At 45.7% G+C, this 24,574-nt stretch overlaps 1 protein-coding gene across 1 annotated transcript in view; it reads left to right on the top strand.

The window, feature by feature from the left end:
• Positions 1-877: 877 nt before the first annotated feature.
• Lrp11 (LDL receptor related protein 11) overlaps positions 878-24,574 on the top strand; it is a 30,167-nt gene continuing 6,470 nt past the window's right edge. The window contains exons 1-5 of the mRNA XM_051164649.1: positions 878-1,661; positions 6,871-7,028; positions 9,364-9,505; positions 17,668-17,793; positions 20,628-20,837. Coding sequence (XP_051020606.1) covers positions 1,103-1,661; positions 6,871-7,028; positions 9,364-9,505; positions 17,668-17,793; positions 20,628-20,837 — 1,195 coding nt within the window. The 5' untranslated portion in view covers positions 878-1,102. The remainder of the gene's footprint in view (positions 1,662-6,870; positions 7,029-9,363; positions 9,506-17,667; positions 17,794-20,627; positions 20,838-24,574) is intronic.

Raw genomic sequence — 24,574 nt, 5'->3', positions numbered from 1 at the left:
ATCATATGGTTTGTATTAGGCATGGCTATGTCTGAATGGACCCTGAAGTCGGCACAAGGCGCCCCAGGACACAGGTTTCAGCACAAGGGAGATTTATTAGCCCCAGAGGGACAAAAGGCAGAGAATAAGAGATAAAGACAGGAGATAGAGGGTAAGAGAAAAGGGGGAATAAATTCAAGCCAGCCTGTGCTACATAGAGACTATGTATGAAGAAATAAGGTTTTTTTTCCCCACACACAGAACCGGGAATATATTTTTCGTTGTGATAGTATATGGGGATTGGTGTGTGCGTGCGTGCGTGTGCGTGCGTGTGTGTGTGTGTGTGTGTGTGTGTGTGTGTGTGTGTGTTTTCAAAGACGTCAATCAGCTCAGCCCTCACCCTTACAGAAAAGGGTATCTCCTTTCCAGATCACCCAGCCTTTTCTCCTCACAAGTTCAGTTTTTCATTGCTAAGTTTCTGATGTTTAAGCTCTCGAAGTGAGACTGAAAGGCAAATTAGAATTTGAAAGTAAATATTTTGTTTCCTTTACTAACTTCCGTAGTCCAAATCTTTTTAATAACGCATAACGCAAATGAAGTTGGCTGTCAAAAAACGGGTAAAATTGTTTGTGGTTCCCTGGCCATGCCTGCGGTTCTCCTTAGTAGCCCCTGACTTTTAGATTGATGGACTGATTCACTCTCCCCTCCAACCCCAAGGGCCCTGCCTGTGAGCCATGTCCTTGCTCCGGTCTGGTTGGTTAACGAGGCCTGCTAGGCCCAAACATCCACGCCGCCCACGGTGGGAGCCAGGCACTCCCGGGGAGTCCCCTCCTCCACCGCCAGGCGCGCCGGTGACCTGCGGACTCGCGGAAGTCCCGCCCCGGGGCCGCCCCTGCACGCCGGGCTCCGCCCCGCCGCGGCCGCTGTCCGCACGCCGGGTGCTGATTTTCGCTCGTTGTCCCGGTGCGCTTCGGCGGCGAGAGCGTACCGAAAGCTTGCAGCCGGCTGAAAGGCCAGGGCGGAGCCAGGCCCGCGATGCCTCTCGAAGCCCCCACGCTCGCCGCCGCGGTACAGCAGCCAGGCCCCGGGGCTGCCGCCGGGCTCTGAGGCCGCGCTTGTGCTAATGGCCGCCCGGGGAGGACGGGGCCCGGGTTCCCAGCACCGCGCCCTGCGCGGACTGCTGCTGCTCTGCCTCTGGCTGCCCAGCGGCCGGCCCGGGGAGCCCGCCGCTCCTCCGTCCGAGGTGGATAGGCTGCTTCAGGACTTTCGCCGGCAGCTTCAGCGGGCACGGCCGCGGGAGGAGCTAGAGCCCGAGCTGCTCGGAGGCCCGCGGGAGGATTGCCCGGGTGCAGGCGGGACAGCGGTCTACCGGGCGGTTCCCGATACCATCATCCGCACCCAGGACTCCATCGCGGCGGGGGCCAGCTTCCTGCGCGCACCGGGGACCGTGCGGGGTTGGCGGCAGTGCGTGGCGGCCTGCTGCTCCGAGCCGAGCTGCTCGGTTGCGGTGGTGCAGCTGCCCCGGGGGCCCAGCGTGCCCGCGCCCACGCCCGCTCCCCGCTGCTACCTGTTCAACTGCACGGCGCGCGGCCGCAGCGTCTGCAAGTTCGCGCCCCTCCGTGGGTACCGCACTTACACTCTTAGCCGCGCCGGGGAAGCAGCCGGCATCTCTCCCGGGCCAGGTAAGTGCCAAGATGGTCCAGTGGGACCGGCATCTGCCACCAAGCATGCAAAACCAGCTTTTCCAAAGAACTGTAGCTGGGGACGACCGGGAAAGTGGCTCGCTTCCCATCCCCACTCCCCTCCACCTCAGACTTAGGAAGAAAGTCCAGTTGCTGCTCAGAAGCAGGTTCTGTTGGGGTCGAGGGCGGATCCGGGAGGACTGGCGGAAATTCGATTTAAGAGGATGTCTCAGAGCCTCCTTTCCCCAGTAAAAATTATTTTAGTTCTATTTCGTCTCATGGGTTTTCTAAAGCGCGTTTTAGAGCAGGAAATGGCAAGGACAAGATTTGATTAGATGCAAAATTGCCCCTAACACCCACCTCCTGCTTCCTGGTTTGGCTCTCTGCCTGTACTTCCTCCGGATAAAAATGTGAAGGAAAGCTTGTCGCTCTGACTCCACTCTTCTCTCCCATCCACCGCCTACAGATTTCCCCCACATTCGTGACCTTTTTGTTTTTGTGTTTAACTCACTGAGTTTAAGCAGGGCCAGCTGTGTGCGAAGGGGTTTGGAACTTGGTAATGGGGCCTGCTGGGCTCAGCAGTAGGTACAAAGTAGGATTCTGTGTAAAGTGTGTCTCTTTAAAAGACCAGAGTAGCCTGCCCAGTGGTTTTACATGCAAGCGCTTTAGACGACCCCTGCCACCCCATTCCACACACACACCCCCCCCCCCGCCCCTGACACATCGAAAGAGCAAAATTAGTAGAGAAACGAAATCCATCCCCCACGTCCTCTTGAGCTCATTTGGAAGAAATTTGCATTGCTAGGAGAGCTTTCCTTAAACCTGGGGGAAGAAAAGTAGACTGAATTAAAAGTAAGGCCAGAGCAACAGCCATCCAAGCTGTTCTTTCTCCTCTCCCCTTTGTCTTTCTCTTCTCTAGGGGAAGTTTGCCATGACCCCTGGCATGGCCTCCTCTCTGAGGAGCATTGACATACGCAGACTTCTTCGGGTCCTCAGTAACCCGGGGATGCTGAAGGTGCAGCCTAGGCTCCCGGGCTGCGTTTGTTGGCCCAGCACGGAGGGCAAAGGGCATTTTACAGAACCCGGGACTCTCTTGTCCTGATTGAGCTCTTTATGTTTCTAGAACTACCTCCGTTTTCCGTTCTGGGTTATTACTATTATCTCTTTCCCCCCATTCTTGTGAGTTTTGTCAACATGTGCAGTTTGAGAATAAATGAGTCAAGTGAGTCAGCAAAGCTCCTTGTAGGGAGTCGTGATAGGTCCATTGGGGTAAACTAGGGGCTCAAGAAGACATGGGGGAGGGCTGTATGAGGTGGAATAGAATAGATTTGTAAGCCAGGCATGGTGTTGCATGCCCGTAATCCCAGCACTCAGGGAAGGAGAGGCAGGCAGATCTCTGTGAGTTCCAAGCCAGTTTGGTCTACAAAGCCAGTCCAGAACAACCAAGGCTATACAGAGAAACCCTATCTTGGAAGAAAAAAAAAAAAAAGAAGATTTACAATGTGCCTATCAGTCAATGTATTGGTCGCTCTCATTGAGTCTGATGTTAGAAGCTATTTTAAACTATTTGCACACATGAACTCACTCTTGCTACAACAGCTCAAAGGTCAAACCTGTTGTTCTTAAGGCTGACCTGGAAAGCAACTTGCTGAGGGCCACTCAGCAAGTAGTTTGCTGAGCTGGAGTGGAGTAGCTCACAGGGCTTTCCCTAGTACACGCCCCACCCCAGGGTCTGTTACCCTATGTGATAATGAGGCAGCTGTCAGGAATAGTGAGAGAATGTAGGACCAAAGCGCGGGGGGGGGGGGGGGGGGGGGGGGGGGGGGGGGGCATCTTGATGTGAGAGAACCTCCCTGCTAGAACATCTGAAGAAAAGTGAATGCTTGAAGTCCTCAGTCCTGCAGTTTGAGTCTAGGCTTCTCCCATCCAAGTCCCTGGTGATCATCTTGGGACTTGAATGCCTTGTGTTCTAGCTCGGATTGCCATAATGACCAAGCATGAGTGTTTCCTGTGAGTTATCAGGGCGGTACAGTTACAGAAGTTTGGTTGGCTGGTGTGACTGACTGGAAATGCAGATGGAATGCCTTGAGGAAAGAGGACTTGGGGTGGAGCTGGATCCTGATGGGGCTGAGAATATTATCTCCCAGGGTTCAGGGACCAGAACCTTTGCGCTGTTTTGACTAACTAGCCTGAAACTGAGTGTCTGTGGGTAGAACTTGGAAAGGCAACCCTTTGCCTGCTAGAGAAGCCAAAGCCTCAGGTGGAATTCTCCTGTCTTCCCAGCATGCCCCCCTCGGCGGCCTGTCTTCCACTACAAAGCAAGGGCTGACCTTCCCCTTCAAGGCTGATTCCCTACATTGCTGGCTGACTCAGCTCCACAGATCTGACTCATATTTTCATCTTCTCTCTTTTGCGTTAAGAGTGATCACTTATAGTTCATAAATAATACTAGGATTATTTGTTGGCAGTGTCTGAGAAAGTGCATTGAGACTCACAACCCTGACCATATGCAAATCCCAGATGGAAATTTGTTTTTACATCATTTATTTACTTAATGTTTATGGGCCTGCCTGACACAGCATATGTGTGGAAGACAGAGGCACATTTGCAGGAAGTCAGGTCTCTCCTTCCATTGTGTGGGTCTTGGGGGTAGAATTCAAGTCATTAAACTTGGCAGCAAATACCCTTATTTACTGAGCCATCTCACTGGCCCTATATACACATATATTTTCAATAGAAGCCATAGTCTTCCTCATAGTTAAGAAAAACTGGAAGCTAAACTTTGTATTACCTATCTGGGAGGAAGATGTCTTCAAATCAAGTAGATCTCATTAAAGAAAGACGTACAAATTCATAAAATAATCCATGTCAATAAATAAGGAATTACAAACAAAGGGTCTAGGAAATATGATCTTAAAACATTAACAGAGCTGAGGGTTGGTTTGCCAAAAGTAAATGAGCAGAGAATTTGAGTAAATAGTTCCCTGGTGAGGAAATGCAGTTGATAAACATAGGAACTATTCAAAGTTAAAGACAGTCACAGGCTAGGCCTAGAGCTTCCAGGTAGAGCTCTTAGCTAGCATATTTGAGGACCTACGTTAGGGTTAGGGTTAGGATTAGTATCCAGTGCCACCAAAAAGAGGAAAAAGTAAAAAACAAAAAGTAAAAGAAATCAAATGTAAATGTCAGCTTAGATTTACTAAATTGAAAAGCGAAAAATTTTTTAATTAGGCACACACGTGGGAAATATTTTATATAATTATATACTCATGGTCATTGACAGTACAAATTGGTACTAGCCTCTTGGAAACCAACTAGGAAATAGTAATGTATCAGAGATTTAAAATAGCCATTCTTCTAGAACAGTGGTTCTCAACTGTCCTAATGCTCTGATCCTTCAACCCTTTATGCACTTCCTAATGTTGTGGGGACCCACCCCCAACTATAAAGTCATTTCATTGCTACTTTGTTGTTTGGTTGGTTGGTTGGTTTGGGAGGTGTTGTTGTTGTTATTTTTGTTGTTGTTGTTGTTTGTGTGTCCTGGACTTGCTATGTAGACCAGGCTGGCCTCGAACTCACAGTAATACACCTGCCTCCTGAGTACTGGGATAACAAGGGTAGGCAACCACACCTTGGCCTCATTGCTACTTTGTAACTGTTGTTTCCCCATTGCTATGAATCATAATATAAATGTTTTTCTAGGTGTAGGGTTGCCAAAGGGGCTGAAACACACAGGTTGAGAACCACTGTTCTAGAATATTTTTTAAGGAGAATAATCTGTGCTAGAGAAACAGTATTAGCAAAAACATGTTTATTGTGGCAAAAATTATAATGATAAAGTTGGTGAAAAATAAAGGACCAGTTTAGGGGTTAAGAAATAAAAATGGACTGAGCACAGTGGTGCACACCTGTAAACCCAGTGCTCGGGGAGGCAGTAGCAGGTGGATCTCTGTGAGTTTGAGCCCAGCATGGTCTACAGAGGGAGTCCAGGACAGGCAGGGCTACACAGAGAGACCCTGTCCCCGCCCAAAAAAAACCATAAATAAATAAATAGATTCTCCAGCCTAAACAGGAAACAAAAAAGCAAACAAACCAAGGAATGCTATCTTTCCTCCATGTATCTACCTCTTTTCCCTTCTCTGGCCCATTCAGAGAGTGCCCATGCAGTCTCCTTTAACTTCCAAGCCAGTCTGTAGCCTTTGCACCACTTGGCCCAGATTCAAAAGGCCATGGTCCTCTCAAGAAGGTTCCATTCACAGCTTTGTGTTTGGAATGAGGCCAGCTAACGTTCTCTAGGTTAAATCCCACCTTGAATCGCTCACTCTCGATTGGTCTGAGTCTTATTTCACCTCTCTTAGCCAGTGTGGTCAGTTTCCAAGAGAAATCAATGTTTCCATAGTATTTAACCTGTTCAGTTATATTCTTTATAATGAAAATTCAACATGTATCTGGATCTGGCTAAGTGTTGTCCTTTGTTTGTTTGAGGACAGCCTCTGTGTAGATGAAGTTCTGGTTTGTTTCAAAATACATTTAACAGTGTAATTGGCCTGAACTAGAACCAGGAGAAAGTGTTATCTTAGAGGTCATCAGAGGTCAAGTTAGACTGTGATGGTTTCCCTGGGCTCAGAAAAATCCATCTGTGTCCTACTTTAACAAAAGTCAGTGACTTTTATTCCTTCAGGAGAGACAGAATTAATTTATTTCATAACAAGCAAGATATTTCAGTGCGTTCCTGACTTTTCCATGTAAAACCTTTGAAAGTTTTAAAAAATATTACTGGAGGCTGGAGAGATGTCTCAGCAGTTAAGAGCACTGGCTGCTCTTCCAGAGCACCCACATGGCAGTTCACAACTGTCTGTAACTCCAGTTCCAGAGGATCTGACACCCTCACACAGACACACATGGTGGCGAAACACCAGTGCACATAAAATAAAAACAAATCATTAAAAAAAATTAAAAATATATTATTAGTTTTCTATAGCTCCTGCAAATGGCTGGCATACCATACTTCCTCTTCTGCACGCGTCACAGCTAAATTTCTATATCAGAATAAATTGTTGTTTTGGTACTTAAACGGGACACAATGGAAGTTAACAGGAAGATAGATTTCAGTTGATTATTCTATTTGAGGTTTTTTGATGGACAAGATGCTGCTCTTCATAGGTTGGGGAATCAGGGGTCATGCGCTTAGGTCCTTTCTCTTTCACAGGGGAGGATGAGCCTCCACTTAGCAAGGCCGGGAAGGATGTGGTTTTGCATTTGCCCACAGACGGGGTGATTCTGGATGGCCGAGAAAGCACAGATGACCACGCCATCGTCCTGTACGAGTGGACGCTGCAGCAGGGTGACCCATCAGTGGACATGAAGGTGACTCGTGTCATTCTTGATAACAAAATCTGGTGTTTCTGGGAAGTGGTCTTCTGTAATGTCCTTTGCAGTTAGTTCCTAAAATCATGGAAATATGCAGAATGTGCATAAAATGGATGAAGTCTAACATCAATTATCCTAAAAATGGCGATTCTGTGAGTTCCCTTTGTGCTTAATGAACAGTCTTGATTGTTTGCTCTGAAGCTTGCCAGGGTTGGCTTCTTCAGCTCAGAGAGAAAGCCGTACACTGTGTTTGAATAATTCTGATTCTTTTTTAAAAGAGTTTTCTTTTTTCTTAGTATAAAACAAGAGTTTTCTTGGGTAGAAGTCAAGTGTGATGGCACATGCCTGTAATTCCAGTACTCAGCGGGGTGAGACAGGGAGATCGCAAGTTTCAGGTCACAAGTTCCTGGCTACCCTTGCTTAATAATTTTGCCTAGAAAGTGTGAACGAAAGGATAATAAAAAGGGAGCTAATAGTAGAATGAACTTTTTCTTTACTAGACCTGGAAGCATTGTACACAGCGGTTAAACCTACTTATGGACACTGTGCTAAGAAGTGAGGTGGACAGCATAGGGTTGTGCTGACCTCTGCTCTCCTGCTCTCCAGCAGGCTCACCCAGGCACAGCTAGATGGGCTGTGGATGGACAGGAACTATTTGTACAGGGGGTGCCTATATATACCACCCATGAGACAGTTGGAGCCATGTCCAGATAGGAGCACTTCCAGACTAGATCTCAGACACTTCATCCAAGCCACTCCCCTTAGGGAAGAGGTTCTCAACCCCTTTCACAGGGGTCGCCTAAGACCATTGGAAAACACAGATATTACCATACATAACAGTAGCAAGGGCCGGCTACAGTGTTGAATTTCAGACATCTTGCATACTAGATATTTACATTATGATTTATAATAGCAAAATTACAGTTATGAGGCTGGGCATGGTGGTGCACGTCTTTCATCCCAGCACTTGGGAAGCAGGAGCAGGTGGATTGCTGTGAGTTCGAGGGCAGCCTGCTCTACAAAGTGAGTCCAGGACAGCCAAGGCTGTATAGAGAAACCCTGTCTCGAAAAACAAAACAAAACAAAACACCATAAATAATAAAATAAAAAATTACAGTTATGGAGTAGCAACGAGAATGTGGTTGGTGGTCACCAAAACATGAGGAACTGTATTAAAGGGTCACAGCATTAGCAAGGTGGAACCACTGCTGTAGAGGGTGAGGTAATGAAACACCAGTTTACACTGGCCTGGACCAAAACAAAAGCAACGATCAGCTGGTCCCACTGCACTGATCTCAGTGTGCTGTTTTTGCACAGTGATTAGATAACGTTAGAATTGGACCTGCTCAGAATCATTCCGAGCCTGTCACTCAGGCAAGAGTTCTTCCTTGAGCACCCCACCCATTGTTCTCTAACTTTTCCAGAGGCAGAAACTCACTCTATACATCATGTCCCGGGTTGGCGGTTCTCAACGTTCCTAACATTATGACCCTTTCATACGGTTCCTCATCTGTGGTGACCCCGAATCGTAAAATAGTTTTGATGCTACTTCATAACTTTGATTTTTCTACTGTTATGACTAATAATGTAAATATCAGATCTGCAGTATATCTGATCTGTGACCCCCCAAGGAAGTGGGGACCCACAGGTCGAGAAGCACTGTCCTAGAATATGTTTATCAACTCTACTGCTTCTGCAAACAGTCTGTACCTCACTACATGCATGAACATTAGGTCTTCCCTTTGGAAAATGCTGAACAACATGTCCTTTTATTCTACATAAAAAAAAACCCTTGTATTGCTTTCCAGACCTCCTCCCACCTTCTAGCCTAATCTATATTTTCTTAGCTATATATACTCTTCATGGACTCTGAAACCCCTGAGTGAAATCCTCATGCGTGCTGCGGTCCCTTCCGGCCACTGCCCTCTCTTGTGAGCTGAACATTTGCCTCAGTGCCTACTGATGAAGCTAACCGCATGAGCTGTGTTAGTAACTGAGTCACACAATAGGTTCAGGCTGAGTCTTCTGTTAGCAAGGTCTCCTACCACGTGCCTCATCCGCCTTCTGTGTTCGTGTAAGTGACAGACTGAACCCGTGCGTGCCCTCTGTTTCTCTTTCCTACATCTCAACTTTTTGCTTCGGTTTGTAGATCAGAAGAAATTTCTAACTTTGAGTGTCATCTATTGTTTATCATTATTTCTGTTTCAAAGTTATCTATGTAGCATCTCTAAGGAGAAAAGAGGGGCTAGCTGATGGCTCGTTGTGAAGAAGGGGGCCAGTACACATGGTCATGTGTGCTGCTGGGCCATGGGCTCACATGTTTGTATGGCAGGTGCCTCAGCCAGGAACCCTGAAGCTGTCCCACTTGAAGGAAGGCGCATACATCTTCCAGCTGACTGTGACTGACACAGTGGGTCAGAGAAGCTCGGACAATGTGTCTGTGACTGTGCTTCCCAGAATCTACTCCACCGGAGGTGAGAAGAAACTCCTTACATTGAGTTCCTCACAGCTAGCCATAGAGGGATGGCGTCAGTGGGATTTTTGCATCCCGGTGACACATTTCAGGGGCTCTCCCACCTTATTTCTTGTGCTTGAAGTTTTTGCTAAAAATATACGAGCTCTATATTTAGGACAATTGGGCCCTACGGTTAGAGTGTCGAGAGTGTTCTCAGAGCATAGACCATGAGCTAATGGGGCCCGTGTGCCTTTCCTCTTTGGCCTGGATTTCCTAGGAGAGGGTTTTGCATAAAGAGAGGGTCTTTCTGAGGTGTGTGTGTTTGAAGTGTGCACCTGAAGACAGCAGTTTAAACAGTCCAGCCAGTAGAAGCAGAGGGTCGAATGGTGGTTACTAAAAGCTGGGGTGACTATGTAGGAAATGCTTGTCTGAATTCCAGTTAAATAGATGAAGTACATTTTAGGGACCTCTACTTTATAGCATGGTGATTATGGCTGAGAGTAGTGTGTATTCCTAAATTGCCAGAAGACAAAGTTTAAATGTTTAAATGTTTTTACCACAAAAAAATTAGTAGGTAAGGTGATAGATTTATTAACTGACTTAATCTCGTCAGTACTAAGCATATATATACATTTATTATATAATATATACATTAAAGTATACCATTATATACCATGTATTTATATACTATTATTATCCGTCAATTAAAAATGAAATATGGGGTTCAGGGAGGAAAGGCATATGATGGGATAGAAGAGAAACTTGACTATATGTAGGCTCAGTGTTCTTAATCAATATAATTTATTACAACTCATTAACCAAGCATACATCACTTATAACCTGACTAACCAAAACAATAGTAAAAGAGGATTAAGGAACACAATAACAAAACTGTAAGGTTATCAGTTCCGAGGAGTGATTCTCCTGGCGTAATCAGCAGGATTTCTTCTACTGGAACCTGGAGTAACCAGAACCCAGAACTTCAGCAGGACCCATAGCCCCGAAGCCTTCCTGAGAGCAGTTCTCTTTAGGAGCATCTCCATGTGGAGAAATGAACAGCCAAAACTATCCAAAGTCTCAAAAAATCCCGCCCCTAGTTGTGGGCTCATTTATATATCTCCTCCCAGAGTCTGTTCACAGGATCTTTTCAGCTGGCAACAATCAAGCTCCTGCATGAGGTGGTTGGTCTTCTAGTGGATTAAGCTCACCTGTTCTCTCATAAGACCGTTCCGAGCCTAAAAAACAGGTTTATCTCTCCTTCAACTATATCAATACTTCATGTAATAAATCATAAAGAAAAATATGTAGGCTTAATGAGTACCTTAGACTAAAATATGCAAGGTACAAGAGTCAGTTTCACAGAAGCGGATGTGGTGGTGCACACCTTTGATCCAACACTCAGGAGTCAGAGGCAGGCAGATCTCTGTGAGTTCAAGGCCAGGCTAGTTAACAGGGCAAGTTCCAGACCAGCCAGGGCTATACAGAGACAGCCTGTCTCAAAAGAACAAACAACAACAATAAAGACATCAGTGTGGTGCTATTCCTACATGCCCACTTACTGGTTCAGCTAGAGAGTGTGCTATGAAGTCATGTGAAATACCATGTGTAAGCAGTGGAGAACAGGTATGGAGACATAGCCTGGTGTTTCTTTTTGGTTGTTTGGGTTTTTTTATTTTTGTTTTCAAGACAGGGTTTCTATGTGTAGCCTTGACTGTCCTGAACTCACTTCATAGACCAGGCTGGCCTTGAACTCACAGAGATCGGCCTGCCTCTGCCTCTCTGAGTGCTGGGATAATGCCCAAGTTATGAAATACCCAAAGACCACTAAGAATCAGCTGGATGCAAATCACACAGAGTCTTGTTTATTTTAAGCTCAGAGCCTAGGCCATCATCCCCCTTGTGAGAAGCCCCTAGTCCTAGGAGAACAAGATTTTTAAAGGAATACCTGTAGGTAGGGGTGGGGGGGGGTGATGCAAGCCATTTCTAAGCCTTGCTGTGACATGATAGGTTAGAAGGGCCCAGGAAAGTTGCCTTTTGAACTGATTGGCTAGGGGACCAGGGCTAAGTGAGGAGATCAGGACCAGACCACAGGAGGGAATTTTTCATTTGCTCTGGTCACTGTGGTCTGCAGCTCTGATTGGTTGGCCCCAGGCACAAGCTCCTAGGAATAGTTCCTAGCTGTATGTTTGTGGCCCTCCCTGGAAACTCTGGGGCAGGAGGAGGGGTGCAGTGTCAAGTTCTCAGGCCCTGAAGACAAAATGGCATTGGTTTGGTCTCTACAGTCCCTCCTGACAGATTCATTGAAGACCCAATCATAGATCTTCATGAAATTAACGTTTTTGAATCAGCCTATTGTAGGGCCAGGTACTGTGTCTTCATGATTATTAGCTGAATGGTGCCCAACCATTGTTTGATATAAGGGGGAGTGCATAAAGCATGACTGGTTTAAACATAACTAAGATCCTATTTTTTAGTCAGTTGTCCCTCATGCCAGAGAGTTGCCCTTGTCTTAGCATCTCAGCCTGTAAAGTGGGAAAATGGGTAGGGTCACTCTTTTCTGTAACTTCTTCCTGCTGACATTAGGGGCACTGTTGTCATTATCAGGGCCTAAAAAGGCTGAAAAGCTAGTCAAAGGCCAATGAAGCACTTATGTTTAGCTGATCCAGTTGAAGAGACATAGAGTAGTCATCTCTGCGGGACTGGTTTACATCAGCTTACAGCAGGTCCAGATCCCAGCAGCTCTGGATGGAGTCTGTTAGCCAGGTGAAAATCTGTTGAGACAAATACAAACTAGGGGCAGAAGTTAAAATTGTGTCTATATAAGACAGCTGAAGTAAGCTTATATTTTTGAAACCCAGTACAAATTGGACAGACTTATTTTTTTATTAGCAGTAGGTCTAATTGTCCTCTAGCTGTCAAGCTATCGTTAGCTTAGCCATCAATGTAATCAGAGACCTGAAAAGGATAAATTGTAACCTAGATGCATTTATATATCAATTAAAATGACAGAGATGACTAGTTAAGTCATATCCCAGTAAATAGACAGTGTCCCAGTTGTCTCCTGTGGCAGCATGGCATGATGGGCAGAGACAGTCTTGCATCAGGCACAGAGGACAAGAGGCTATTTCTGTGGAAGAAGAACACAGAAGATACTGACCTCACCTTGCATTCAGCAACGTGAGACAATGACTCTCCGGGTGTCCAGTTTGTCCACAGTTAGGCTGATCCATAGTTGCGGGTGAGATGTTGGGAGCAGTTTTGCTCCATGGCCAGAAACCACAATCCAGGGGTTCTGTCCAAGTCTTCTGAGGCCTTGGGAACTACCGTTATGATCTGGAAAGCTCTGTTCTTATAATAAATTTACATATGTTAAATGCTATATTCAACAGATCTCTGACAAGCTTGAGGGCCAGTATATTTGAGCTAAATCCATGTCTGTCTTTAGCTATCTGTTGTAAACTGTATCTTATATAAAAATTTGAACAACCAAAAACTATCTACCCCACCTAGGGAATGGGGCATTATTTTTTGGAGTTGTTTTATTAACCATCAGGCAACTGGTTTATTGATATAGCTGACCATAAACTATATCAGTTGTTACTATAACTTTATATTTTTGAACTAATATTAAAGTAAAACTTTTAATCATAGATATAGTAAACAAAACCCAAATTTTAATAGTAGTCTATTAAGCTGAATCAACTTTTATAACAAGTAGAGAGTTTATTAGGACCAAGAGGCTCTAAAATTGTTATTTTATGTCACATGGCTATCTCAAGATGGTAGAGTAACAAGGCAGGCTAAAGACCATGTGGTCTACATGATTATTATTTAAGTTAACATTTTTGCTGTAGATGTCAAAGATTTTTAACCATGTCTAATAACCAATCATTTATAACCAAAATATACAGAACACAATAAATTTGTACCTTTAAATAAAACAAGTTGAATTAACTATATTATGGCCCATACATTAATACATTTAAGATAAACAAAAACCTTTATTTAGCAGCTATCGTTTTAAGGGAAAAGTACCTTATCACCTGCTGAACCCAATGGATACAGGCAGGCGCTGGGGCTTTCCAGCAGTGTTCCAGATCAGGTGACCAGTGTACTATGCTTGGGGAGGGGGGGGCAGGCTTGCAACCAGACTGCAAGCTGGATCAAATAGCATCCATGTTCATGGCAGGGGTCCCCAGAGGGCCTTTTATGCTTAGGACAAGCTCCTCTCCCCAGGACTCAGCAGCAGCTAAGTGTTCTAGCAGGAAGTAGGAGGCACCAGGCTCAAGCTACCACACTTTCAGCAAGTAATGGAAAGCATTGGCCAAAATGGCACCTGAGACCTGGCCCATTTCTAGAACCAAGACAGTTGCAAGCAAACAGAAACAGAAAAGGAGCACACAACAGAAATGTATGGCAAGAGAAAAGAACCAAAATTCAGAACAGCAGACTGTTCCAAGAATTAATGGGCTCCGTTATACTCTGCCAGAAACCAAACTCACCAGACCTGGTCTAGATGTCTTATAAAAGATTTTTAGTCACAAGAGCCACACAAAGACAAAGAAAACAAAGAACAAATCAGACTTCCTGGTGTGCACAGGTAGTGAGATGTTGGCATCTCACCACACTACTGGAGTGACCCGTTTGGTCTCCCAGAAAACTTGAGGTTGAACGAGGGCCATTTTGTTGAACAAAAAGTCATCATTTTTCCTTTTTCACTGTCCACTGACAAATTGTATGCTCTGGCTCTAACTTTCTTAAAGTGGACCAGAGAACTAAGTCCAGGGAGCTAGAAGTCATCCAAACATAGACCAGAGTATAAATACACATAGACACATTCAGCTAGTTACCAAGAGAAAAACTGGGCCAGCTGCCAAGAGAAAAGCTGAGAAGCATGCCCTCTCACAGAGCTGGGTCACTAAGCTGGCTACCAAGTGGAATCAGGTTACCAAGCGGGCTACCAAGGGAAAAGCTGAGAAACGCGTCCTCTCATGAAGCCAGGTTACCAACCTGGCTACCAAGTGGAGGCAGATTACCAAGGTAGCTACTAAGAGAAGAAGCTGAGAGGCAGCCAAGAGAGCTGGGTTAGCAACCTCCAGATGGAGACTCTCATCTCTGCCGCTGGGGACTGGAACGTCTTCCAAGCCCCCCATATCTGTGACCTTCTAGCTTGTCCGCTTGGCCACTTCTGGCTGTTCAGATACTGAGTCACCTGAGGACTCCTGAGAATGAAAGTAACATGTAACAAGAAACAAGGAATTCAAACAGAACAAAACAATGACAGGACAAGAGCACTCAGACACTTACCAGCTGGCCTTGGACCTGGGGGTCCTAGAGGTCTGGGGGTTCCTGGCCAATGCACCAAATCTAACGCCCAAGTCGTAAAACCCCCAAAGACTACCAGGAATCAGCCGGATTGCAAATCGCACAGGGTCTTGTTTATTTCAAGGTCAGAGCCTGCACCATCAGCCCCCTTGTGAGGAGGGGAGATGATGTTCCCTAGTGCTAGGGGAACAAAGTTTTTAAAGGAAAAACTGTAGGGGGTGTCCCAAGCCATTTCCAAGCCTTGCTGTTCCGTGATAGGTTAGTGGGGTACAGGAAAGTTGTCCTTTCAACTGATTGGCTAGGGAATCAGAGCTAAGCAAGGGGACCAGGGACAGACCGCAAGAGGGAATTTTTCATTTGTTCTGATCACTGTGACCTGCAGCTCTGATTGGTTGTCCCCAGGTACAAACTCCTAGGAAAGGTTATTTCATGTATGTTTGTGGCTCTCCCTGGAAACTCCAAGGGGGTGGGGGGAGGCGTGTCAAGTTCTCAGGCCCTGAACATAAAATAGCATTGGTTTGGTCTCTACACTGGGATTAAAGGCATGCACCACCATGCCTGGCTCATAAACAGGTGTTTCTGTGTCCTTTAATGCACACACACACACACACACTATAACAAGGCTCAGCTTTTGAATACATTGACATTTCTAATGCCTTCTGAATGCTTGGGAGAACCATCTTTTCTGATAGCAGGCTGGAGAGCCCCTCAATATGAGCTAGAACAGTGGTTTGAACTAGAGACAAACCCTGCGGGACTATGAACACATTTTTAGGGCAGAAAAAAAGACACCTGAAACTTTTTTTTTTTTTTTTTTTTAGACAGGGTTTCTCTGTGTAGCCTTGGTTTCCTGGACTCACTTTGTAGACCAGGCTGGCCTCGAACTCACAGCAATCCGCCTGCCTCTGCCTCCCGAGTGCTGGGATTAAAGGCGTGCGCCACCACGCCCAGCTAAAACTTTTATTTTTATTCATTATCAGTCTCCTGAAATTTTTCAGTGTATTTAATAAGGGGTATGATGTCTTTTATTCTCTGTGTGTGCATGTGTGTTCTTACAGTGTGTGTTTGCACACACACACACGTGTGAAGGTCAGAGGACAAGGAATTGTTTCTCTCTTTCCATCACGTAGGTTCCTGGAATTGACCTAACGTTTCCAGGCTTGGAGACAAGCACCTTCACCCACTGGGCCATCTTGGGTACAGTGTCTCAGAACACACACACACATATTATTTATGAGTAAATTTAAGATGTGTGTCTATTAATACTCTTAAAAAATTTGGAGATGACTGTTCCAGAAACAGCTAAAGTATGAATGCAGATCAGCCTCCAACACTACAGGGAAGTAAGGGGAGCCTTGCAATCCAGGATTTTCTATCACAGGTGTAAGATTGCTTGGCGAGCTACATTTCCATTTGCTCCCCCTGGTGGCTGTCGCCGACTCTGCAGGCCTAGGTTTACATCCAGGGGGCCCGACCTGCTCTGTATAAGGGGCTGCATTATTTCGCTTCCTTCCTTTCTTTCTCTAATTTCTTTCTTCCAGTTGCCTTGCACTCAGATACACTCACTTCCTTAGTCTTTTAGTTGATAGTTTTTCAATAAAATAAGTGTTTGACTCCATTTGTGCACATCAACCATGCTTAGCTTTTCCTGTTAGTGGAACATCTTATGTTTTGCCACTCATGTTCCTGAAAGAGCAATCTAGTCTATCCTGTCACTATCAAATTGTAGGACACCTGAAGACCTGCTTCTAGACCTTTCATATCTATCACACAAAAGTGACCTCTTTTTGTATTTATTTATTTATTTTCAATTAAATTTATTTATTTTTAATTTGTATGTGCATTGGTGTTTTGGCTGCCTGTATGCCTGTATGAAGGTGTTGGATCCCCTAGAACTGGAGTTACATACAGTTGTGAGCTGCCATGTGGGTTCTGGTCCTCTGGAAGAGCAGCCAGTGCTCTTAACCACTGAGCCATCTGCCCAGCCCCCACCTGATTCATACTTAGCAAAGTTGGCTTAATCAAGAGTAGAGAAAAATGCCTCTCATGAAAATATCTGTAGCTCCTACAGACTGGACCGCAGGCTAAAAGCTCCTGACAGCTCCAGGAGGGGAAAATGCCATTATTTCTCCCAAAAATATATTCACACCAGCCACCGGCTACAGATCGTCCTCTATGGCAATCTGGTCATCTGCATATACAGTCAACAGCAGAAAGGCAATCTCAGTTTTGTTTTGTTTTGTTTTTAAGACTTACTTGGAAAAAAAATTTGCTGTGCAGTGGTGATATACACTTTTAATCCCAGCACTCAGGAGGCAGAGGCAAGTGGATCTCTGTGAGTTTGAGGCCAGCCTGGTCTACAGAGCTAGTTCCAGGACAGCCAAGGCTACATAAAGAAATCCAGCCTTGAAAAACCAAAAAGGACAAAAAAGGAAAGAAAGAATGAAAAAGTAAAAAAAAAAAAAAAAATCGTTCAAGACACAGAATATATAAAATGGTGTTGCTACTCCTGAAGCACGCTAATCAAAGGGCTGGATGTCGTCAGGTGACCCACCTGAAAAAGAGGCACCACGATGCATGGATGGATGGATGGATGGATGGATGCAAAATGAGTAACAGGGAAAGTAACCAGGGCAACAAAGACTTGGATCTCGACTTTCAGGCAGAGCTCTGAGACAGCCCTGAGAGTTCAGTGAGGGGGTGGGAGGGGAGCCCTCTAACCTGCTGCTCCAGTTCTGTTGTGTCCTCATTATCACTGTCACTTTACCCTGCTTTGTGCTTCCTCTCCCCAGTCATCCTGACAGGGGATGTTAACTTGCCCTATGTCCCTGTGACCTGAGCCTTGTTCACAAACAGGATGTTCCAGTGTTTGCTCACGCTACCATTTCTTCTGTGACAATGGCTGCTGCATTGACATCACCTTGGCTTGTGATGGAGTGAGGCAGTGTCCAGATGGGTCTGATGAAGACTTCTGTCAGAACTGTGAGTCAGTTGCATGGTCTTATTAGACAGGGATCTCAAAGGGGTGGCAGAAGCTTCTCAGTGTTTCTGGGATAAAATGGAAACCCTGAGTTCTTCCACTACTCATTTCAAAAGTAACTTTTGGTGGGAAAAAAAATATATGCTTGAGAACTCATGGAGGCTAACTCTGAGTTGCAGACGACAAATTTTTGGCCATCATGTATGATTTTTTTTCAATTTTTCTTTTTTAGATTTATTTATTTATTTATTTATTTATTTATTATATGTGCCTGCATGCCAGAAGAGGGCACTGGTTCTCAATATAGATGGTTGTGAGCCACCATGTGGTTGCTGGGAATTGAACTCAGGACCTTTGGAAGACCAACTAGTGTTTTTAACTTCTGAGCCATTTCTCCAGCCCATTTTTTTTTCAATTTTTCAAACACTATTTTTGTCTTTAAAATATAGCATTTCACAAGGCAGCCAGCCAGATGACAACCCTTTTGTTTCCCAGATGCTAGCCACCTCTTTTTTTTTTTTAGGCAGAGTCTCTCACTGGACTAGAACCTGGAACTTATTAGGTAGACTAAGCAATAGGCTTCTGGGATCCTTCTCTCTCTGCCTCCTTAGAACTGGGATCCCTGCCACACACCACACCACTACACACTGCCATACACCGCCACACGCCACCACACACCACCACACACTGCCACACACCACCACACACCGCCACACACTGCCACACACTGCCACACACCACCACACACCGCCACACACCGCCACACACTGCCACACACCACCACATACCGCCACACACTGCCACACACTGCCACACACCACACCACACCACCACACACTGCCACACACCACCACACACCACCACACACCGCCACACACCGCCACACACCGCCACACACTGCCACACACCACACCACACCGTCACACGCCACCACACACTGCCACACACCACCACATACCGCCACACACTGCCACACACCACCACATACCGCCACACACTGCCACACACCACCACACACCGCCACACACTGCCACACACCACCACATACCGCCACACACTGCCACACACTGCCACACACTGCCACACACCACACCACACCACCACACACTGCCACACACCACCACACACCACCACACACAGCCACACACTGCTACACGCCACCACACACCACCACACACTGCCACACGCCACCACACACCACCACACACCGCCACACACTGCCACACACCACCACACACCGTCACACGCCACCACATACCACCACACACCGCCACACACCGCCACACACCACCACACACAGCCACACACTGCTACACGCCACCACACACCGCCACACACTGCCACACGCCACCACACACCACCACACACCGCCACACACTGCCACACACCACCACACACTGTCACACGCCACCACATACCACCACACACCACCAAATACTGCTACATTTGCCTTTTTACATGGATGCTGTAAAACTTGAACCTTGGCCTTTGCTTTCTTTTCTGAACTATGTTATATGTAAAATATAGCATACACCTTTTAGAAACTGAAGAAGGGCAAGATGACTCAATGAATAAAGGCGCTTACTTGCTAAAGCCTGATGGTCTGAGTTCAGTCCCCAGATACACATGGTAGGAAGAAAGAATCAGCTCTCGGAAGTTGTCCTTTGATCTCTACTATGTAGTATAATAAACTTTTTTAAAACCTGAAGTAAAAACAAAAAACTGAAGTACATGAACATTTTTGCTTTGATAATTGTGTGTGTGTGTGTGTGTGTGTGTGTGTGTGTGTGTGTGTGTGTGTGTGTTAGGGGTGTGAAATAAGTCTTGCCATGTAGCCAGGCTGACCTCACACTCACAATCCACTAATCTTAGCCTCTCAAGCTCTGCGAGTATAGGCATGGGTGTCTATCACACTTGGCAGTGCTTTTATAATTTTGAAGGACTGTTTATGATACATTGGGGTATGGCTAACTTAGACCTATAAATCAGTTTTGTAAAGTCATATACTTAAGAGTGCACCATAAGAAAGAAGAGCTGGACTCAGGCCAAGTGGTGTATGCCTTTAGTCCCAGTACTCAGGAGGAAGACGCAGATGGATCTGTGAGTTCAAGGCCAGCCTGGTCTATAGAGTGAGTTTCAGCATGGCCAGGGCCACATAGAGAAACCTTGGAGGGGGGGCAGGCTATAGAAAGTAACTCGCTGGTGTAAAGAAGGGGGGGGGGAAGGTTTAGCCCCTATTGCTGCCAAAGTAGAGAGATTTAAAAAAAAAAAAAAAACAACAACATAAGGTTTAATTCGTCCTTGCCCATGTTAGGAAAGCTAGGAGGAAAGAACACATTGCACATTTGAAAACTAAGTGATAGGTTTTTATTGGGTTCTGCATGTCTCAGCATAGTAGGATATTAGTCTTAAATACCCATGACTAAAACAACTGCAGATATACTCATTTTTAGTTAAAGTTCAGGAAAGAAAGCAAAGGCTGAGGTGGAAGTTCTTCAGCATCCATATAAAAGGGCAAGAGCAGCGGTGTGTGGCAGGATCCCAGTAATGAGAAGGCAGAGGCAGGAGGATCCCAGAAGCCTACTGCTCAGCCAGCCTAGCCTACCTGGTAAGCTCCAGGTTCAAGGCCAGTGAGAGACTCTCAAAAACAGAGGTGAATGACACCTGAGGAACAACAGGACTGTTCTCTGGATGCTATGAGCAATATGTGCACACATGCATTCACACACACACACACAGAGAGAGAGAGAGAGAGAGAGAGAGAGAGAGAGAGAGAGAGAGAGAGAGAAGGGAGGGAAAGAGAGAGAGAGAGGTAACTGAGCGACTTCTTCCACAGTGGGCCTTGACCGCAAGATGGTGACACACACAGTGGCTACTTCTGCCCAGCCAAGGACCACGGGACTGAGTGAAGGTGAAGGAGATCCCTGGTTGGAAAAATCCCAGAAAGCCACAACCCACAAACAAGCAGCCACCACATCCCACACAGAGAAGAGGATCCACTCCACCCAGAGGACACCAGAGAGTCAGATCCTTGCTGTCAAGCCAGGTAAGGACACAACGTGCGTTCGGCGCGGTAAGTCTCCATCTTCTGATGTTAATATGACCCCAGGTTGGAGTATGACTCACATGCTGAGAGACCATCAGGCACATGTACTCCAAATATGGAGTGCTGCAAACTGAAATGAAGAGTTTGGCCAAACAAGGCAAAAACAAGACAAAATCCAACCCTGACATTTGTACTAATCAGTTTACAGTTAAAGAACTCTAGAGCTGTAGAGATGTGCAAGAGGATGTGTCTCAAACTCAAACGCCTTGACTTGATTCCCCAGCACTAAAAAGGAATGAAGTGTTGATTTATGGAAAGGAATGCCTAGTGAAAACAGTCCTCCCGTGGTGTCCCCAAAGGCTCACTTCCAAGACCGGTGAGAACCAAATCCCATCTATAAAAGTAGCAATACAGAGCCATCGAGACAGCTCAGCAAGTGCAGGCACTTAGGACCTGCACTGCAGAACCTAATGGCCTGAGCTCCAGCCCAAGGACGCATTTGGAGGAAGGAGAGAGCCGAGTCCTTCCTGCAGGTTACCATCTGACCTCCACACAACATGGGCCTTGGCACACATGCATGCCCCCTTCCCACATACATACAAAATAAATTTTTTTAATGATGGCATTATATTTGCATGTGACTGACACACATCCACTTATATTCTATAAACCACTCCAAATTACATATAATTCCTTATAGATGTAAGTGCCAAATAGTTCTTGTTGTTGTTTTGGTTTTTCAAGACAGGGTTTCTCTGTGTTCTTTTACTGTATTTTTTAGGGACTAATGACAAGAAAAAATTTTTTCTGTGTGTGTTCAGTATAGGCATCATGTGTGTGTGTGTGTGTGTGTGTGTGTGTGTGTGTGCGCGCGCGTGCATGCTAGGGATTAAACTCAGGACTTTACATGTGCAAAACACACTGAACCACTGGAATACACTCTCAGCCTCAGGCACAGTTTTTTAAAGATTATATATGGGGCACGTATAAATGTTTGGTTACATAGTGAATGTGCGCTCAGAAATTCCTGAGCCCCCGGCAGTTGGGAATACAGAGCTCTAGTGTGGCCTGTGTTTGCTCAGCACCTCATGGCACAATGGCCGGACTGTCATTAGATGTGGTTGCAGCTGCAGGGCCTGTTCTCTGTGTGGTCCAAGTCACTCATTATCAAGGCTGTCTTCTTGTATCCAGCCTAGCTGGAGGAAGAAAATCTGGTTTCCTGGCCTGCGGAGTGGTACAAGGGAGTGTTGTGTGCCCGTGCATGGGCCGTAGTTCTTGGGAACTTAAGAATTCTTGGGTAGTGGAGCCGGTCAACCAAGCCCTTCAGGGAACTGGAGTAAAACATGTACAAAAAAATATTTTTTTCTGCATACAGGTGTGCTGTTCTGTTCTTCCTCTACTAAATATGCCAAAGCCTCGGGCCATAGCTAATCTTTGGGTAACTGTCATATCAAAGGTCTTTGTTTTCAGGATACTTACTTGTTTATATAACACTGGGAGTCAAACTCAGGGCTTCCTACAGTGTGAGCTACTCTACCAGCTTTAAGGACTTGATTATTTATTTAAGATTACTTGTTACTTTTTTTTTTTTTTTTTTTAAATACTGGAGGGGAAAGTTTAATATAGTTACGAGGGAACGCACAGCCAGAGGCAGGGACAGGAACATCTAGGACAGACTGAGCTGGGCCATGTGGGAAGAGCAGAGCAGCCAGTGCAGCAGCCCGGAGGCCAAAGGCACAAAAATGGTACTTGTTACTCTTCAAGACTTGTTTTGGACTGGACCCGAGCAGCTCTCGGTGAGGACAGCCTACACCCCTTGGCAATCTGTTGCTGGCATTTTTTTTCCTTTGGCTTCTTCATTCTCTTGGCCGCACATTTAGCAGCCTCCTCCGTGCTTGTCTTAGTGCAGTGTTTCTTCAGAGCAATATGTTAGTGTCTGAATTGCAGGACATGTGGAATAATGGATGCTAAATCTTGGGTGCTTTGGTCCTGGGCTTCTTATCCTCTTTGTTTCAGGGATTTCTGACAACATGTTGGTGACATCATCTTCTTTAGAAAGATCGAAAACCATCAGGTTCTATTAGCTCTTTTGGGCACCAACCACTGAGCACAGTTGTATCTGCCAGTCCAGGAATATCACCCCCTCTGCCTTTTAAAACAATAACCAAAAATATAAGTTGAGGACTCTCAGATGGAATCCACAATGCATCCTCAAACACACTTGCATTTCCTTGATTCAGTTATCCTTGGTCTACAAGGAAAATGCCCCTTAGTCAACAGCAGGCGCACTGTATCATGGGTCAAGACATCTTGCTCCATGGGAGCATCTTGTTTGTCATTCCCACCACTGATTTGGACCACATAATCCTTCCCTCTTCACTCAGCATCTGCAGCTACTTCTGTGGCCCTGTGCTTCTCACAGAGAGTACACCACTTGTGTTCACCGTACACTTGGGTGAGTTCTGACTGCCAGTGTTGGGGGAGGAGATGGTCAACTTCGTCTTGAAATAGCCAGCCTCCTAGGAGGTGCCACAGCAAAGAGTGTAAGGACGTGTTTTGAAAGGCTTCTCTCTTCATGTTCTCATCCATCTCACGTCTTGTGTAATGAAGGAACTGTTTGGAGTCCATTCGATCGTGGTTCTCAGGAGGTTGTTTAGATCTGTGGAAGTGTGATCTGTGCAACAGTTGTAAATGTTTGTGTCCTTCCAAGATGGTGCCAGGAGTCCAACAGAATGTCTAGTGTGAGGAGGTTCATTTATGACAAATTCCAAGAGCTCCTCCCCTAGTGGGACACTATAGACAGGACCCCACCCCTGGGAAGTGAATTCCCATCAGATGGTGTTGCTGGTAAGGTGTCGCCAGAGTGTTATCTTGCTCCCACCTTCTTCCCTGGCTTTTAAGAATAAGAGAGCCCAGCTTCAGGCTCTTGCTGTAAAGCTTCCCGGGCTTAAAGAATCACACGAGGCTCTTCTGCCACAAGGTCCCAGATTCTCCTCAAATCCCCCACCATGCCATCTGTCTCTGATACTGGAGACTAAAGTCTCCTTGGAACCTCCACTATTGCCCTTCTGTTTGTCTGTCTGTCTGTCTGTCTGTCCTGGGCATTAGTAACTCCTCTAAGAAACTCTTTAGTCTTCAGTAATCTAACTCAGTGTCCTCTTGAACTAGCCACCCCTCATCTAACCGTAAGACAAATGAGGATAGTCAAGGGTTCTTTCCATCAGCTTTGTTTACTCCTTCAGAAAATGTCATTTAAATCAACCAGAGCATTTCTTTACATATCCTCCATTTGGGCGCAGGAAGAGATAGATGGTGATCTTAGAACACTACAGGAATATATTTCAATACTCATAAGCAATGATTAGGGGTTGGGGGCCTTGTGCATGCTAACACAGCTCTGGGGACCTCACTATGTCCCCCACCCCAACAGTGTTATTATCCTCCCTTCATCAGTAGAAAAAAAAACATACTAATCAATGTAAGCTTGTTTAAATTGCTTCTAGACCATTTGGAGATCCTCTTCAAAGATTATTGGTACTCCAGCATGAAAATGCCTAACTTGCTGTGCAAACCCCTGAATTTTATATTTATTTGTGTGCTACGTGGAAACCTTTTCCCAAAGTTTTTACTGTGGTTAAATGTGTAAGAAGAATAAACCACAAGGTCAGATTCTGATAATTCTGACCCAGCGCCCTAAGTGATACTGACAAGTTTCTCTCTTCACTTCAGGTAGGGTC

The sequence above is a fragment of the Acomys russatus genome, chromosome 21, assembly GCF_903995435.1.
Source record: "Acomys russatus chromosome 21, mAcoRus1.1, whole genome shotgun sequence".
Lineage (NCBI taxonomy): Eukaryota > Metazoa > Chordata > Mammalia > Rodentia > Muridae > Acomys > Acomys russatus.
The sequence above is the reverse complement of the archived record's forward strand: the minus strand, read 5'-3'. Positions and strand labels throughout refer to the sequence as shown.